This window comes from Colius striatus, chromosome 1, assembly GCF_028858725.1.
Source record: "Colius striatus isolate bColStr4 chromosome 1, bColStr4.1.hap1, whole genome shotgun sequence".
Lineage (NCBI taxonomy): Eukaryota > Metazoa > Chordata > Aves > Coliiformes > Coliidae > Colius > Colius striatus.
This window is the reverse complement of record NC_084759.1, coordinates 68623552-68640478: the sequence shown is the minus strand read 5'-3', so window position 1 is coordinate 68640478 and position 16927 is coordinate 68623552. Positions and strand designations below refer to the sequence as shown.

At 36.7% G+C, this 16927-nt stretch overlaps 1 protein-coding gene across 7 annotated transcripts in view; it reads left to right on the top strand.

The window, feature by feature from the left end:
• The window catches only part of HERC2 (HECT and RLD domain containing E3 ubiquitin protein ligase 2), a 109126-nt gene that overhangs the window by 41259 nt on the left and 50940 nt on the right, over positions 1-16927 (top strand). For all 7 annotated transcript variants that reach the window (XM_061998140.1, XM_061998154.1, XM_061998165.1 and 4 more), the window contains exons 20-43: positions 420-598; positions 1552-1736; positions 2080-2235; positions 2512-2697; positions 3774-3944; positions 4025-4128; positions 4238-4388; positions 5375-5589; positions 6446-6578; positions 6690-6817; positions 6940-7135; positions 7638-7774; positions 8559-8732; positions 8807-8943; positions 9037-9188; positions 9608-9799; positions 10614-10801; positions 11290-11482; positions 12088-12270; positions 12869-13053; positions 14750-14897; positions 14985-15181; positions 15410-15640; positions 16341-16476. In XM_061998140.1, the coding sequence (XP_061854124.1) occupies positions 420-598; positions 1552-1736; positions 2080-2235; positions 2512-2697; positions 3774-3944; positions 4025-4128; positions 4238-4388; positions 5375-5589; positions 6446-6578; positions 6690-6817; positions 6940-7135; positions 7638-7774; positions 8559-8732; positions 8807-8943; positions 9037-9188; positions 9608-9799; positions 10614-10801; positions 11290-11482; positions 12088-12270; positions 12869-13053; positions 14750-14897; positions 14985-15181; positions 15410-15640; positions 16341-16476 (4057 nt within the window). The remainder of the gene's footprint in view (positions 1-419; positions 599-1551; positions 1737-2079; positions 2236-2511; positions 2698-3773; positions 3945-4024; positions 4129-4237; positions 4389-5374; positions 5590-6445; positions 6579-6689; positions 6818-6939; positions 7136-7637; positions 7775-8558; positions 8733-8806; positions 8944-9036; positions 9189-9607; positions 9800-10613; positions 10802-11289; positions 11483-12087; positions 12271-12868; positions 13054-14749; positions 14898-14984; positions 15182-15409; positions 15641-16340; positions 16477-16927) is intronic.

Here is a 16927-nt window from a genome sequence, read left to right as displayed (position 1 = left end):
AACTCAGTAGCAAATCTAACCCAGACTCTTCTATGGTGGAGTGGGTCTGTAACTTTCATAAACAGAAAGTAAATGCGCCTTGAGTTATGAACTGTGCAGCAGCTACTGGAATGTTTAAACATATATAGAACAGAAATCGGTTGTTAACTTGGTTTGGTGGAAAGCAAATTTGGAGTTTGTCTGCTCTTGTTTACTGACCTCACTCCCCCGCCTCTGCCTTCCTTTTTATAGTTGTTCTAAAAAAGTGTGCCCATCTGGTTGTTACAGAGTATACAATGCCTGTTTGTCTGGTAGAAATTGTTTCATTCCTGTCTAGGTGTAAGTAACTTGATCTTGTTATTGTTAATACTCGTTAGTGAAATGTTTAATAATCACAGTGGCAGTTTGCACATTTTCTTTAATTGGACTTACTTTTCTAGGATATTGAAGCAAAAAAAGAAGCACAGAAAGAAAAAGAAATTGATGAACAAGAAGCAAATGCTACAACGCTTCATAGGAGCAGGACTCCATTGGACAAAGACCTTATTAATACTGGAATCTATGAATCTGCAGGAAAACAAAGTTTACCATTAGTTCAGTTAATTCAGCAGTTACTAAGGTAATTGCTTCACATTTGTCTTTTCTTTTTTTTACAGAAAATGTATTTAGATTTTTTATGAACTAGTCAGCTAAAGGATGGCTAATTCTGATTAGCAGATAGCACCCTGCTAGCGTTTTAGCTCTTCAGAGTTCAAAATACTGAACATTCTCTTAACTTGTATATGTTTTTGTTTATTTGCAAACAAAATAGCAAAGTTCTGTACTTAATGACATGATTTTAGAAAGACTTACTGCCTTGCTTTTATGTATTTTGATACCTCTTCCTATACTCTGAAAGTCTGTGTAACAAATATAGGACAAACATTCAAAAGTCTGTCCTCTCAAAGTATGAGAACAATCACAGATTTCTTTAGAACTCAATATTTTGCCACATTTGTTTAGAGCTCAATATTTTGCCTCAAGGAGACTATAGCTGAGGCTCGAAGTGGGGAAGAAACCTGAATTTTAAGTTCTTGACACTGAGAATTGCGAATGCCTGACCAGTAAGGTGCTGAGAATAAAGATTCCTTATGTCAGCTACAGCAGTATTTAATATGTAGCATGTGTAGCAGGAATTAATGATGAGATTATTAAGAAGTGTATTTAGATTTCTCAATTCTAATGATAACCATATAATTTAATCAGGACTGAGGTTCTTTTGAGCCATATAATGGCATGACTTTCATTGCAGCCTTCCAGTGGAAGTTGTCAGGTTATGACAATATTGTGTAGTGAGTTGTGGCAAGAAATACAGAATAGATGTATTTTACAAACCCTATTAAAATTCCTCCACAAAAAACACTGACTTTTTTGGTACTATGGTGGAAATAAGGGAACATCCTACAAAGAAACTGTGCCTAGACTTCTTAAATATTTGTGTGAAGTTCTAACAGAAGCTTGACCCATGTTTCTGTGGACTGCCTTCACTGTCAGCTTCCTTTAAGTACTTGACAATACTTTTATACCAATTAGGAACATCGCTTCACAGACAATAGCCAAACTAAAAGATGTTGCTCGTCGCATTTCTTCCTGCATGGACCATGAACATTACAGCAAAGAGAGATCTGCTTCTCTGGACCTGTTGCTCCGTTTTCAGCGTCTACTTGTTAGTAAACTTTATCCAGGAGATGGTGTTGGGCAGGTCCCTAATACATACAGTAAGTTGTTGTAAACCACTTCTGTCCTCCCCCCCCCCCCGACATTTCTGTAATATCTCCTTTACAGGGTAGTGTCTTGTTTTATCTTCTTGTCTGATTTATCAGCCTAGTTGTGTAGTCTGTCTGAAAAGCATTTGAAAGTAGTTTATTTGTTTCCTGTAAAGGAAAAATTCTTTGGAGACTACCATGATCTGGGTGACAAACAGCTTATAAACTTTTAAAAAGCGTTAAAAGCATGTGGTTTCTTAGTTCAATGCTAGTACTGAGTGGCTGCATTTCAGAAGAGCTTTTCAGTTTTTGATTCTTAAATATGACTGTGATGGTTCTCTGTGGTTTTACACAGGTCCAGACCTCTTAGGCGTTGGTTCTTTACTGAAGAAATACACTGCTCTTCTGTGCACACACATTGGTGATATACTTCCTGTGGCAACCAGCATTGCTTCTACTAGTCATAGGCATTTTGCAGAAGTATCTCGTGTTGTTGATGGAGATTTAACAGGTAGTATATTATTTACTGTCCTCCTTTCCTCCTCTTCCATGAAATTATAAAGTTATATTGTAAATGTTTCTAAAAATTCTGGATGCCTAATAAAGAGTCAGTTTAATCTTTTGATTGATGGGAGAGGAGGAGTGCAAACTTGATGAGGAAGGCAAGAACTTTGTACTAAAGCAATAATAGAAGGCAGAATGTATTGCTTGGTGATTTTCTTCCACTTTGCTATTAACATAGGTCATGAATTAAATCTGAATGTCTTCTGTGTTTTCTGTTTTTTAGGCATTCTTCTTCCAGAATTGGTGGTTTCTGTAGTGCTGCTGCTCAGTAAAAATGCTGGATTAATGCAGGAAGCTGGTGCTATTCCTCTGTTGGCTGGCTTGCTAGAACACCTAGACAGATTTAACCATTTAGCCCCTGGAAAGGAAAGGGATGACAATGAAGATTTAGCGTGGCCAGGAATAATGGGTATGTACTAGTAGCACCTGAACTACTTATTTACGTTTTCATAAAACAGCTGTATAAAAATGTTGGCTGGTCATGATCTACTCTCTGGAAAGGAATTCAACTTTACAGTACAAGTTTTTATTAACATCTCATATGGCAGTATTTAATTAAGGAAGTTATGTATAGAGGTAGGTTTACGCAAAGTACAGATACAACTGTTTATAGCAGTGACTGACGCTGTTTGGCATTTCAAGTGTGAAAAGTTGCAGTGAAGACATGAATAGTACATCTGTGCATCTTGTTACTAAATTCTATCCATGACATTATGTGAAAGCTTTGAAATAAGGAAGGTTTTTTTTTTTTCCTCAGGGCAGTCTATAATATAGGTCTTGGGGGAAAAGTAAAGCAGAAATTGTGCATTTCTGACTGAGCATTTTACTGGCAGAGAGAGGAATGAAACATGGTTGGCATAAACCAAGAAAGCTCAAGGTCATACTGCTAGACGGTAATGTGTTGGGGAGAGCAAAAACTATGTGAAAATTCAGTTAGTAATCTAATAAGGCAAACTGAGATGAAGGTACATGCATGCAAACATTACTGTTACATTTCTTGCCTGGATGAAATTACCTTCCATTTGAAATAGCCTATTGATCCGTAGATTGGAAGAGTTCTAATATGCATGTAACCTTCCTTCTTAAAAGAGAAATCTGGATGTAGACTGAAATGAAATACTCAGACAATGCCTTTGCCAAGTGCAAGCATGTAATACAATTGAAGTAATTTGGAGGGAGAAACCGCTAGAGTAGTGGTTTACCAGAACACTAGTGATTCTACTCCACATCCAACAGAAGAGCTGTATAGTTGGTCAGTGCTAGGTCTTTGACACTGTGCCATAGGAGATTAGTGCATAAAAGAATACAAAATCCAGACAATTTATTTGTAGACAGGAGCATTGAACAGCTGTTTTGACTCTTGAGTTTATTTTTTTAACAGAAATGAAAAATTTGATTAGGCAACTACTAAGATGATGTTCAGAAAAAAACCTCTACTTTGTGTTTTTCTGTTGATAAATTCTCTAATCTATTTTGTACCTCTAGGTTCATTTTTTACTAGCCAGAGTTGCAGAAATAACGAGGAGGTGACACTTATACGTAAAGCTGATTTAGAGAACCACAACAAAGATGGAGGATTTTGGACAGTGATTGATGGGAAAGTATATGATATAAAGGACTTCCAAACCCAGTCTTTAACTGGCAGTAGCATACTTGGTGAGAATCAGCATCTGAATTAAAGACAGAAACTATAAAGATTTTTAGATCTTATACTGACTACCTCATTCTTGTATTAGCTCAGTTTGCAGGTGAGGACCCAGTTGTTGCTTTGGAAGCTGCTTTGCAATTTGAGGACACACGAGAGTCAATGCATGCCTTCTGTGTTGGCCAGTACATGGAGGTAAAAACATTATATGTGAAGGGGTATGCACTTCCTGAAGTACTGCTTTGCTTTCCGAATTCTTGTTGAAGCTCAGTTCTAGCTTTCAATTCCTGTTTCTTTTCATTAGCCTGACCAGGAAGTGATAACAACACCAGATCTCAGTACTTTGTCATCACCTCTGATAGACACTGAAAGGAATTTGGGTCTTCTGCTTGGACTGCATGCTTCCTACCTGGCAATGAGCACACCACTTTCTCCCTTGGAAGTTGAATGTGCCAGTAAGTAAAACTTTGTTTTAAGTTTAAATAAGTGATAAATACTTGTCAAAGCATGTGAAAAAGACAGACCAAATAAATTAACTGGAAGTCTGGCAGCTCTTTAGTCTTGCTGTCTTGTGAAGTTAAATATCCAGAATTCTGTAATGTGCAAAGTAGAGAGAATGTTGGAAGAGAAAGAAGACTGTATAGCTTAGTTTTCTCATAATTAATATTCAGAGTGTGTGAAGCGTCTGGTCTTGGGTTTGATGAGTTGGGTGTCTTAGTTTGGAGAACAGAGTGTGATTCGCTTCACTACAAAAAAGACATTGAGGTGCTGGGGTATGTCCAGAGACAGACAATGAAGCTGGGGAAGGGTCTGGAGAAGAAATCTGATGGGGAATGGTTGAGGGAACTGGGGGTGTTTAGCTTGGAGGAGGATGAGGGGAGATATGATCACTCTTTAAAAGTAGCTGAAGAGAAGTTGTAGTGAGGTGGGAGTCTATCTCTTCTCTCCAGTGATCAATGATAGGACAAGAGGAAATGGGCTCAAGTTGTGCCACGGGAGGTTTAGATGAGACATTAGGAAGAACTTTTTCACTGAGGTTGTTAAACATTGGAATGGGCTGCCCAGGGAGGTGATGGAGTCACCATCCATAGAGATACTTGAAAGATGCATAGATGAGATACAGAGGAATATGGTTTAGTTTAGTGATGGGCCTGGCAGTGTGAGGTTAGTGGTTGGACTTGATGGTCTTCAGGGTCTTTTCCAATTGTAAGAATTCTGTAATCAAAAATAGCTAAGGCCCTATTTTCTCTAAACAGGTAGTGGTTGCCCTGTTACTTGGTCTTTATTTGCAGAATCCTTTTTTTCTGTGAAAAAGTTTCAGCAAATGGAATAACTTCTGAGCCTTCTTTGAAGCTATGTATGCATTTTATTTGAGAGAATTGTTGAGTCTCGATAGCTTAATCTTTCATCAGAGTATATATTTATGCTTTTTATCTTTTAGAATGGTTGAAGTTATCTATCTTTTCTGGAGGCTTGCAGACTAGTCAGATTCATTACAGTTACAATGAGGAAAAAGATGAAGACCATTGCAGTTCACCTGGTAACACTACCCCAAAGAAATCAAAACTCTATACACATCGATTATCTTTGAGTGACCATTCCCAGCCTTTTCTCCAAGCTATTGCAGATAATAATATTCAGGATCACACTGTGAAGGTAAGGCTTCAGTAGTTCTGTTCAAAAAAATGTTACTGAAGGGTAACAGTGGTGATCCGAAAGAGTTTTGTTGGTGAAAATTATCCATAAATTATAGCAAAACAATTGGAAAAGTTATTTCAGAATTACTTTTGGTCATGGGAGTGGTTGACAATTACTAATGGATTAAATTTCTGTATTTCACTTGATATCATAACAGTACAGTTTTTTCTTTGGAGTTTTTGAGTTGGAGAACTAAAAAATTTAAATGTGTCTTTATCCAAAAGAAAAACTAATGCTTTACTTTCAGTGTCAAACTTTATTGACAGACCCCGCTCACTTCCAGTTGAGTGAAGATTGACAAACTCCAAGTGCAAATGTATTTTGTGTGCCAGGTGCATGAATACATTTGTCTGAAGGTCCCTTTGTGCCTTAGGGTTGTAATTGTGGATATTATGTAAATCGCTAAGATTGATCGGTGTCTTCTGGAATACCTTCAGTTTTTCTAACCCTTTCAGCTCAGCTCCTTTATCATTAAAAAACAACTAAGTCCTTAGGGAGGGATAGGGTAGCAATAGCTACGTGTCACAAGGCAGCAGTTAAAATTCACATAAGGTGACTAGGCTATCTCAAGAAAAGATAAAAACAGTAGTAGCTTTGTTCCTTGAGCCATGTTGCTCTTTCATACAGGAACAATGGTCCAGGGTATGCTTTGTAATATTGGGACTGTAATTGCTGTTTCTTAAATAGTGTTGTATCTCAGTTCTGAATGTTAGGAGGTTATTCAGTGTTGTTTAAATGCTGGCTGCAGTATTTTGGGTCCTTTCATTGTATTTGAAACTGGAGTTAAGTAGAGGCTGTTGTGTGTTTTTTGTAGGACTTCCTGTGTCAAATAGAGAGATACTGTAAACAGTGTCACTTAACAACACCAATCACATTCCCTCCTGAACATCCTGTGGAAGAAGTAGGCCGTTTGTTATTATGTTGTCTTCTGAAGCATGAAGATTTGGGTAAGTAGCCTTGTGATATAGCTGTCCCAGAATCTATTTTGGACCAGTTTAAACTCATCTGTGTATGATTTTGCAAATTCATATTCAGAGATTGTTTTTTTTCCCATTAAGGTCAAGTAGCACTGTCTCTTGTTCATCCTGGTACCCTTGGAGTTGACCAGGTAAAGCACAAAACCTTACCAAAGTCTGTAGTGGATGTGTGTCGTGTTGTCTACCAAGCAAAATGCTCGCTGATTAAGGTAAGCCTATTACCTGCTGAAATTTGGACTATATTTCATTCAAAATATTTTGTTGAAAAATTATATATGTTTCATTTTCTTGTATATTAAGCAGTTACCCAAGCTTTCGTTGCCTTTCCTAGACCCATCAAGAACAAGGACGTTCTTACAAGGAAGTTTGTGCTCCTGTCATTGAGCGTTTGAGATTCTTATTCAATGAACTACGTCCTGCAGTTTGCAATGATCTCTGTATAATGTCTAAATTTAAACTCCTGAGCTCTTTGCCTCGATGGCGGAGGGTAGCTCAGAAAATAATTAGAGAAAAAAGGAAAAAAAGAGGTAAGGCAACATTAATGTTGTATTTTCCTTGAAGTAATGAAAATAAATCTAATTCCGGGGTTTGGTACTGTGTATTTGAGACTCTTGTTAGATAAAACATAGAAATCATTTGCTTTCTGCTGCACTTTGAAGAGTTTTCTGAGTCAATAGTTACACATCAGTTCAAGAACAAGAACAGACAGACAAGAATGTCAAGTTTAGGGAAGGCATCCTTTGTGTTCCAGCATATTAGAAATGGTCTATCAATATCAATCCCTCTGGGCTGGTCTTAGTAAAGTTTAATTAGAATGGTTGTCTGATTAAAAATCTTGTCTTATTAAATGAGTGTAATTGGAGAACTGTTTAACTGGAAAGAAATTAGTGTGTTGAACAAGCACCAAACTGCTTCTTTAAAGACAAAAAGCATGTGGTAGATATTAGCAGAGCTAATTTGGTAATAGTTTTGTGGCACTATAACATGTTATCAGATTACATGGAAAAAAATTATTATATTTATATATAGGGCCAAAAAAATCTGAATCTGCTGATGTGGAAGAATCCAAAATTGGAAATGAAGAGAGTGATTTAGAAGAATCCTGTGTGGTACCTCACAGTCCTGTACCTATAGATAAAAGGCCCATAACAATCAAATCACCCAAGGTAGGATATCAGATTTTGAATGAAACTCATGAATAAAATGAACAAGAGGGAAAAATAGGAGATAAAACGTGATTACTGTAGCTTGATAATTAATATTCTGATAGTGATCTGTGGGATATGTAGTTAGATGTAGCACATCGTTTTAGTGAAAACTGGAATAATTCTTAATAATAGGCTTGTGTACTGCATATTCAGAATAGAAAAGGAACTATCTCTAGTTTCTAGATTATCAGTAATCTAGTAATTCAGTTCAGTTCAGATAAAACTTCCTTTCAAAATAAAGGGGCAATGGATGTTTTTATTACATAAGAGGTTCCAAAGAAATACCAAGAAAAATTTCTTCACTGTGAGGGTGACAGGGCACAGGAACAGGCTGCTCAGATGGTTTGTGGAGTCTCCTCCTCTAGGGACATTCAAAACCCACCTGGATGAGTTCCTGTGTGACCTACTCTAGGTAGTCCTGCTCTGGCAGGGGAGTTAGACTAGATGATCTTTTGAGGTCCCTTCCAACCTTTAAGATTTAAAAATGATTCTGTGATGGGTTACTTCCTCTTTTTTTGAATATTAAGGCCTTTAAAATTTTATGTAGCATCTCTAAAGAAGATAACAAGTTAGAAATAATACTAAGCTCTTCCCTGACTTTGAAGAGGTTTGTCTTGTCTTTTTTTTTCTTCCCCTGGTTTTAAATTTGGATATGCTTTTACATGAAATAATTTAATTTTAAATTACTGAAAATAGAGAAGTTACTTGAAATGTTTTAACATGGTACCTTCCTGTTTTGCAGGATAAGTGGCAGCCACTTCTGACTACAGTTACAGGTGTCCACAAATACAAATGGCTCAAGCAAAATGTCCAAGGCTTGTATCCCCAGTCTGCCCTCCTTAACACCATTGTTGAATTTGCACTTAAAGAAGAGCCAGTGGATGTAGAAAAAATGAGAAAATGTTTATTAAAACAGGTAAAATGATGAAAATGAGCTTGCCTGTATTAGCAGTTTACCAAAGTATGACAATTTTTTTTTCCTCTTCTCAGTTGGAAAGAGCAGAAGTTCGTCTGGAGGGAATAGATACTATTTTGAAATTGGCAGCAAAAAATTTTTTGCTCCCGTCTGTGCAGTATGCCATGTTCTGTGGGTGGCAGAGGCTTATTCCAGAAGGAGCCAATATAGGGTAAGACTTTCTGTTGCTTTTGCTTCCATAATTCTTCACTAAGAGGAAAAGAAAAAAAGAGCTTATTTTTGTTGTTATTGTCTTTTTATGAAGGGAACCTCTTACTGACTGCTTGAAGGATGTTGATCTGATCCCACCATTTAACAGAATGCTGCTTGAAGTAACTTTTGGGAAGTTGTATGCGTGGGCTATCCAGAATGTCCGGAACATCTTGCTAGATGCTAGTGCAAAGTTCAAAGAACTAGGTGAACCTCATTTTCTTGCTCTTGAAAGCTGGTTTAAATGAACATTGTTGCTTTTTTCCAAGTTCCCAGTAATTGAGATCCTAATGCCAGTTTCCTTGTTTTATTTGTGCTGAGAATGACTTAGACTGTCCCTCCGTGTGTTGTTCCACTTCCCTCTCACCACACCTCCCCTTAACTACCCTTGTCAGTGTTTAAGAGTGTTGCTAATTTCAGTTGTGATTGATTTATTTGCTAGTAACATATTATCATTAAAATCTAGATTATAAAATGTTTTTTGGAACTTGAGCTTGGAAATTCTTAAAGCCAAGCAGGGAATAAAAAAGAAAAAATGTAAACCGTCAATATACCAAATCTGGAACTTGCTTTACCGTAGCTCCAAGTGTCAGCTGACTTTGTTCTTTATGGTACTTTTGAATTAGGTGTGCAGCCTGTTCCTCTACAAACAATTACCAATGAGAATCCAGCAGGACCAAGTCTTGGAACTATTCCACAAGCACGCTTTCTGCTAGTCATGCTCAACATGTTGACGCTGCAGCACGGTGCTAATACCTTGAGCCTCCTCCTTAATTCTGGCATGCTGGCATTGACGCAAACAACGCTGCGGCTGATAGGTACGAGATCTTGTTTCTTGTCTGGAAGAAAGCCCATGTTGTATCAGCATCTCCTATATTTTTTTACCTTTTGGTGTACCCAAACTACATAATTACTTTGCTGCTTGAAGGTAGTGCTTAATGCTTTTTGCTTCTATCCCTGGCACAGAACCCTTGTCTCTAAGCAAAACTGAGAAGGAAATGAGCTTGACTGTAGCCTTTTTTCAATTGTGATTTTTCTCCTAAGCCTTTGCTTTGACTATCATTTGCTGGAATTTAGGGGTGTAGTTTTGGTGGAAATATTGCAAATAAATGAAAAATGGAATATTCAAAATTAAAACATTAAACTACTTCCATCTTATTCAGCTTCTGTTATTCTACTTAATAAATTGTTCTCAGTCTGCATATTTAAGCTGGAGGGTTCCTTTGTATTTTCTGTTACAAGAAGCTCTGTGGTGTTTTTTGCCATAATTCAAGTTCTACGGGCTTTTCTTTCTTGGTTTACTTAGATAATAGTGAAGGTTTGTTTTCATAACTTGTACTTAAATGGAGTACTCATAAGAAGCTTTAAAAAAAATATTCTTTTAGTAGAACCATTTAGCCACTGGGCTTGTCATCACAGTGTCTCCATTATTTATCACAAATTTTTGTTCAAAATTAACTATTTACAGTCCTGTGCATTCAGAACTGTTACATCGTAGTTTCCAAAAGCTTGACTGACTGTCACTTGTTAAGTCAACTCTTCTATTTGCTATTGATGCCTCAAAGTTAAAGTATGAATGGGGTATGACAAATCTTGTAGCTGGTTTTAAATTTTTTATTTTTTCATCCTAAGGACCCAGTTCTGACAACATTGAAGAAGATATGATTGCCTCTTCTCATGGAGCTTCTGCCACAGTCCTAGAGGAGTCAAGAAAGGAAACTACACCTGTTCAGCTCCCAGTTTCAGGACCAGAACTGGCAGCCATGATGAAAATTGGTACCAGAGTGGTGAGAGGGGTAGACTGGAAATGGGGTGATCAGGTACAACTTCTTTCATACAGGTTTGAGTGTATTAAGATCTAAAGTTTCTGTTCAGTGGACTGTCTGAATTTTATGTTCAGACTCTAAAGGTCAATTCATAGACTTGTAAAATTTGTGAAATACATTAAGATATTTGTTTAATTACATTTTTGGAGATAAAAGTTTTATTTGGTGAGATCGTAATGATTCATGATTTAACAGTAAATTGGATCGCTTGTTTGCTACAGTATTAGACGCTTCCAGCTAGATGTGTATGGCACTTAGACTGTAATAAAACAAGTCTAAACGTGAGTGTTGCAACCATTTAGTGGGGTGATTTTTCTTGAAGGTAGTGAAATGCTTTCCAACTTTATGCTGCATTATTGAGTGTTTACTACCTAAACATTAGGCTAGCAGAAAAAAATAAAGTAGTTACATTATTATTTGTGTTTATCTGGGTATGAGTTAGAGTTGTTGAATCCGTAACGTGAGCATCTGTATTCTGTCAGGATGGACCTGCTCCAGGTTTGGGTCGTGTGATTGGAGAACTGGGAGAAGATGGCTGGATTAGAGTGCAGTGGGACACTGGAAGTACAAACTCTTACAGAATGGGGAAGGAAGGGAAGTATGATCTCAAACTTGCTGAGCCACCACCAGCAACGCAGCCCACAACAGAAGATTCAGACACTGAGGATGATTCGGGTAAAAAAGCAATTTTTTAGTAAAAACGGAGGCAAAGTTTTGCTAAAATTCTGAAGTGGTTATCTGATTATAAGTATATACATCTTTCATAGGAGAAAATGCATCACCAAAGATTAATTTAATAGGTGTCCATTTCTGACCAGAATCTTTCTTAAGATAGCTTTATCATGAGGAGGGAGGATAGCAAGATGGCGCCACATTTGTTGCATATTGAAAGGCCAAAGAAAACAGTGTTATCCAACTAAAATAGTTCCAGTTTACAGATACCAGGAGGTATATACATTTTAACGTATGTTAATGCCATTCTGAACTGTATATTTTATATGACCTAATTATTCATCTAGTCACACTATTTTCCTGTTCTTGACATTGCATTTGGAACTTCTTTTAAGTTATGTACTGAGAGCAAATAACTTGAAGATATGTGCATAAAATGTCTGATTTATATGTTGCTCTTGCACTTGGAAATGAGGAGTCTTCATGTCAAATCATCTTAGAGAAAATGTTTACAACAAATTTCTCACATCGTGTTTATTTCAAAACTCTTTGTGAAATAGATTAACTCCATCTTAATGTATCTCTTTGCATTTTGTGTCTGCCTTCAGAAGGAGAACAAGTTGAGAGGAATCTCCACCCTACTTCCATGATGCTGACAAGTACTGTGAACCTGTTGCAGACACTATGTCTCTCTGCTGGTGTTCATGCTGAAGTCATGCAAAGTGATGCTACTAGGACTTTATGTGGTCTACTCCGTATGCTTGTGGAAAGTGGAACAATAGACAAATCAGGTATATTCTATGGAAACAGTCTGATTCAACTGTGTGCTTCTGTTCTGTGCTTTGTTGTCTTGTAACTTTGTAAATCTTTCGTTACTAGTTTTTAATCCTTAAAAGCCAAAGGCTAGAAAATGCATTGTCAGAGCTTTTAATATCTTAATATTTATAGCAAAGATAACATAAGTGATATAGCATAAGTGATCTTGAACAGTCTTAAAACTTAAGCAGTAGAAGCAGGAGAGCTGCCTGAGATGTGGAACATCTGGATGTGTGTGGTCAGCTTAGGTGATGAATTTCATAGCAGTCTTTTTCCATCTGGGAACAAGTGAATGACCGGTTATGTCATATTCATTTCCTTCTGTGGCTTCTTTTTAATTTCAGAAGTGAAGTTGTTAACTGCTTTGAAAAGAAGGAACAGTATAAGGATGAGAATTGTTGCAAAGGCTTATTTAATAACATTAATTACAGGCTCTAAACCGAAAATTAATGGTCCATGTAAAGTCAGTAGAGTAGGTCGGTGTTGTTTTGTCCAAAGAAGCCCTGTGTAGTATATAGATATGTAGCTGGTGGAAAAGTAAACAGTTATATGTATGTATCTTTTTGTTTTTAGCCTCCTTGCCAAATAAATTAGTTTATAAAGAACAGCATAGGAGTTGGTGCACGTTGGGATTCATTCGAAGTATAGCACTCATGCCTCAGATGTGCAGCACTCTTAGTACATCTCAGTGGATAACTTTGCTAATGAAAATTGTTGAGGGGCATGAATCTTTCACTGCTGCTTCACTACAGAGACAGGTAATGTGTATATTCCAAATTACTTTGATAGATAATGAATTTAGTAGACTTTAGTTGTCTTTTTTCCTTTTTTTTTTTAAGCTATCTTTTAAAAAACAGATGGGGAATGTCCTTAAATCAGTTTTTAATTAATTGGAAGAAAGATAACATGTCATCTTGTATTTAAAACAATGCATTCTAAATATATATCTATAAGCTTTTGAGGCTTCAGGGCATCACATATGCCTTTCGTCTATTGAAAGCCTGGAAGCTGAGAAGCCAAAGCAGTATTCCAAAAAATGTATTCTAGAAATTCTCTTCTAATGTTTCCTAGAAGTTGAATAAAGAAAAAAAATAACAAAAAGGTGGCTAGGGAAAATGTTCCATTTATTTTTCAACTTTTTGTATATTATCTTTTGTTCCTCCTTCAATAGTAAAGTGTTGTTATTTTTTCAATTAGTCTTAAGAAGCTGGATATTTACAACTTATATTGATATTATATGTCTCTTCTACCTTGTCTTATTTTTCTTTTTATCTTTTTTAAAACATTTTTCTCTTTTTTTCCCTCTTTTATCTTTTTTCTTCTTTTTTTTTTTTTTCTTTTTTCTCTTTCCTTACCATCTTGTAGTGTCTTTTTCATGAGATTGAAAAGCAATCTTATTGTGGAATAACCCTTGCAACTTTTAAGGCTTGGGAATCAAAAGATTTCTTAATCTTTTCATTGATAAGGCATCCACATTTTTGTACCTAAACCCTTGCCTTATAAAGGCCTATGTGTTTTTGTGCAGTCTTTCAACAAATTCTTGCCAGTGTTTTCAATATGATGAGGTTTCTATCATCATCCAGGATTTAGTGCATTAGAGTAATCTGTATTGTTCAGGGAATACTCGAGAGGAATGATCATTCCTCATGTGCCAGCATCTCAATAACAACAAGAAGACAAGACTTTGAAGTTGTATAAAGGTGTGTTACTGACAGGTTTATAAGAAGAGAAATCTCTTCACTGTTTTTGATCACTTGTATTGGTCTTCCTAGTTGATGAGAAAGCTTAAAACCTGAAATATTCCTATTCAGAATGTACAACCCCATCTGCTCTTTGATACTAGAGTGATGCAACTTCCCATGTTCCTCATCAGTCCTGAACTGAGTGTCTATAAGTTTGGAGATGCCAGCCTGTTCCTTCTGTGTACTGTGTTGGTTGGAGGCCCTAGTTTGACAGGAACTATTTCTATGTGTCACTGATTGCTTTTTGCCTTGTTGGATCATTCCTGTGTCTGTCTCACGACTTTGAATTATCATACCTTTCTTGCAGAATATTGGGAAACTTTCAGAAGTACGTCTTAGTACTAAGTTCTGAGTCTGGAATCTGAACAAACCTTCTCATTCTGTACTCCTGTTTTTCCTGTGTTTTTGTCATATACTTTGTTTCTTGGTGTGTTTGTCTCATGCTTTGAGTATTGAAGAGGTTGGATTCACTAACACAATGTGCCAATAAAATTGTTACTGACTGTCACAACTTCTTTTAGAATGTTCCTTAGCAAACTGATGATCAGTAGCGCTCTAATTTCTACAGGCAGAAAGAAAACACCATTATACGAACAACTACAAAGGAAGACTAACTTTTAAAGCATCTTACTTCTGTACTTAACGTGTTAGAGAATGTGTTAAATATTTGATGTCTTAGAATGGAATAACACTCCTTTTGTTGTCTTTTTAGATCCTCGCTGTACATTTACTGAAGGCAGTGCTTCCATCCTGGGATAAAAACGAAAGGTCAAGAGACATGAAATTTCTTGTGGAAAAACTCTTTGGATTTTTAGGCAGCCTGCTTAGTACTTGCTCTTCAGATATCCCACTACTCAGAGGTAGAGCAATGATCCCTCAGTGGCTTATTTTTATGCATAGAAAATGTGTGCATTAAACTGATAACTGCTGTGCAACTGTCTTTCCAGAATCTACTCTGAGAAGGAGAAAGGCCAGGCCCCAAGCATCTCTAACCGCCACTCACAGTAGTACTTTAGCAGAAGAGATAGTGGCACTGCTGAGGACACTTCATTCGCTCAGCCAGTGGAATGGACTCATAAACAAGTACATCAACTCTCAGCTAACCTCCATCACCCACATCTTTGCAGGAAAACAGTCAGAAGGGGTAGTTTCCACGTTTTAAAATAAGCTCATTTTTATAGCAATATTTGTTTTGAAATTATTAAATATTTGTAAACAGTATTAAGCTTAATTTTGAAACCATTTTTCTCTTTTTATATGTATTTATTTGTTTGTAATTTTTAAATTGACTTATGTGTGATTAACTTTGTATTTTAAAGCAGATAGAGATACATGTTTTCTCCCTACAGTTAATTTTACTGTTCTTTGTCAGGCTGTGTTGGACGACTATTTTCCTGACACTGAGAATGCAGAGGTTGGAGGCCTCATGGCAGTGTTAGCAGTGATCGGTGGCATAGACAGTCGCTTGAGACTGGGTGGCCAAGTAGTTCATGATGAGTTTGGAGAAGGCACAGTGACACGCATCACCCCAAAAGGGAAAATCACTGTACAGTTCTACGACATGCGAACATGCAGAGTGTGCCCTTTGAACCAACTAAAACCAGTAAGTTTGGTTTATTGAGACTTTAATTAGAGGGGAGGGTATGATTGAAGACTCTGATATGGTGCAAAGAAAGTGTTAGTTCTTCATTGAGTAAATTCATTGCCATTCAACACACAAAATGCTCTGAATGCAAGTCTAAAGTGATACCCATGCGAGCCTCTGTAGGGCCTTTAAGGCCCTCCTTATTTGTTGAGGATGTGAAAGGAGAATAAGCGATTTGAGCTGAAGTCCTTTGACTTGAGGTAAAATCCAAAGTTGTGACAATGTGGTTTTATTGCTCTTATATTAGAGAAGCTTATTTATTTGTATTTAATTTGATTTGCTAACCAGTGTGGAAAGTCTTGGGTGTTTTCATTTGAATCTTAATCTCAAGTTGGTTAATATGGCTTTAGTGAAAGCACAGTCAGAGTGCCTTCAGGAACTGTAGTTCTTCCTTGCTCTGACTCTGTCTTTGTTTGACTTTTTTTGACTGTTTTTTTTTGCCAAGTAGGCCCTCAATTTTGTGGTACAAATACAGGCTTAGTAGCTATGCAGGGAATAGAAATGCTCTCCAGTTGTTCCTGGCTAAAAGCAATAAGACAAATGCCACTCTTTCTCTTCTTCAGTTAATAACCATTGAAACTTTTGAATGTTTTTAAAAAAAAATGGAAAATGCTTATCTCTTTCTTTTGTTTTGTCTGATTCTTCCTCCACTGTCTAGCTTCCTGTTGTGGCTTTTAATGTGAACAACTTGCCTTTCACGGAACCTATGCTATCAATTTGGGCTCAACTAGTAAATCTGGCTGGAAGTAAAATAGAAAAACAAAGAATGAAGTCTCCTAATCAGGGTCTTTCAGGTAGAGTTGTGGTTTTTGTTTCTTTCTTTTTTTAATAGGTTGATATACTCTAGGAAAAATATTGTTAACAGCAGTATGTATGTAAGAAAAGGTATTTTCTTGAATCTTACTCTATTTTTCTTAGTGAACATTGAATAGTATTGCACTTATGAGACAAGTTTAGCTAGGAGATGAGTTGCTCTGCACTGTAAGTGGAATGTAATTTTTATTTTGGTGAGAAAAATGTGACTTAAGGTTTGGGACTAGACTTATTGAATTGAATTGTTTAATATTGGATACATATAATGTCTCAGCTGTGCTTACTGTGGTATATATCAGCTGTATGATTGTCCAGGATGTGAAAAGTAGGAAGGTGATGTTTTTAATATCACGGTTCATAGAATGTGTGAATACCTTTTTATCCAGGTGCCTGGATAAACTACCTAATATTACCAATGTTTTACAAGCTCTC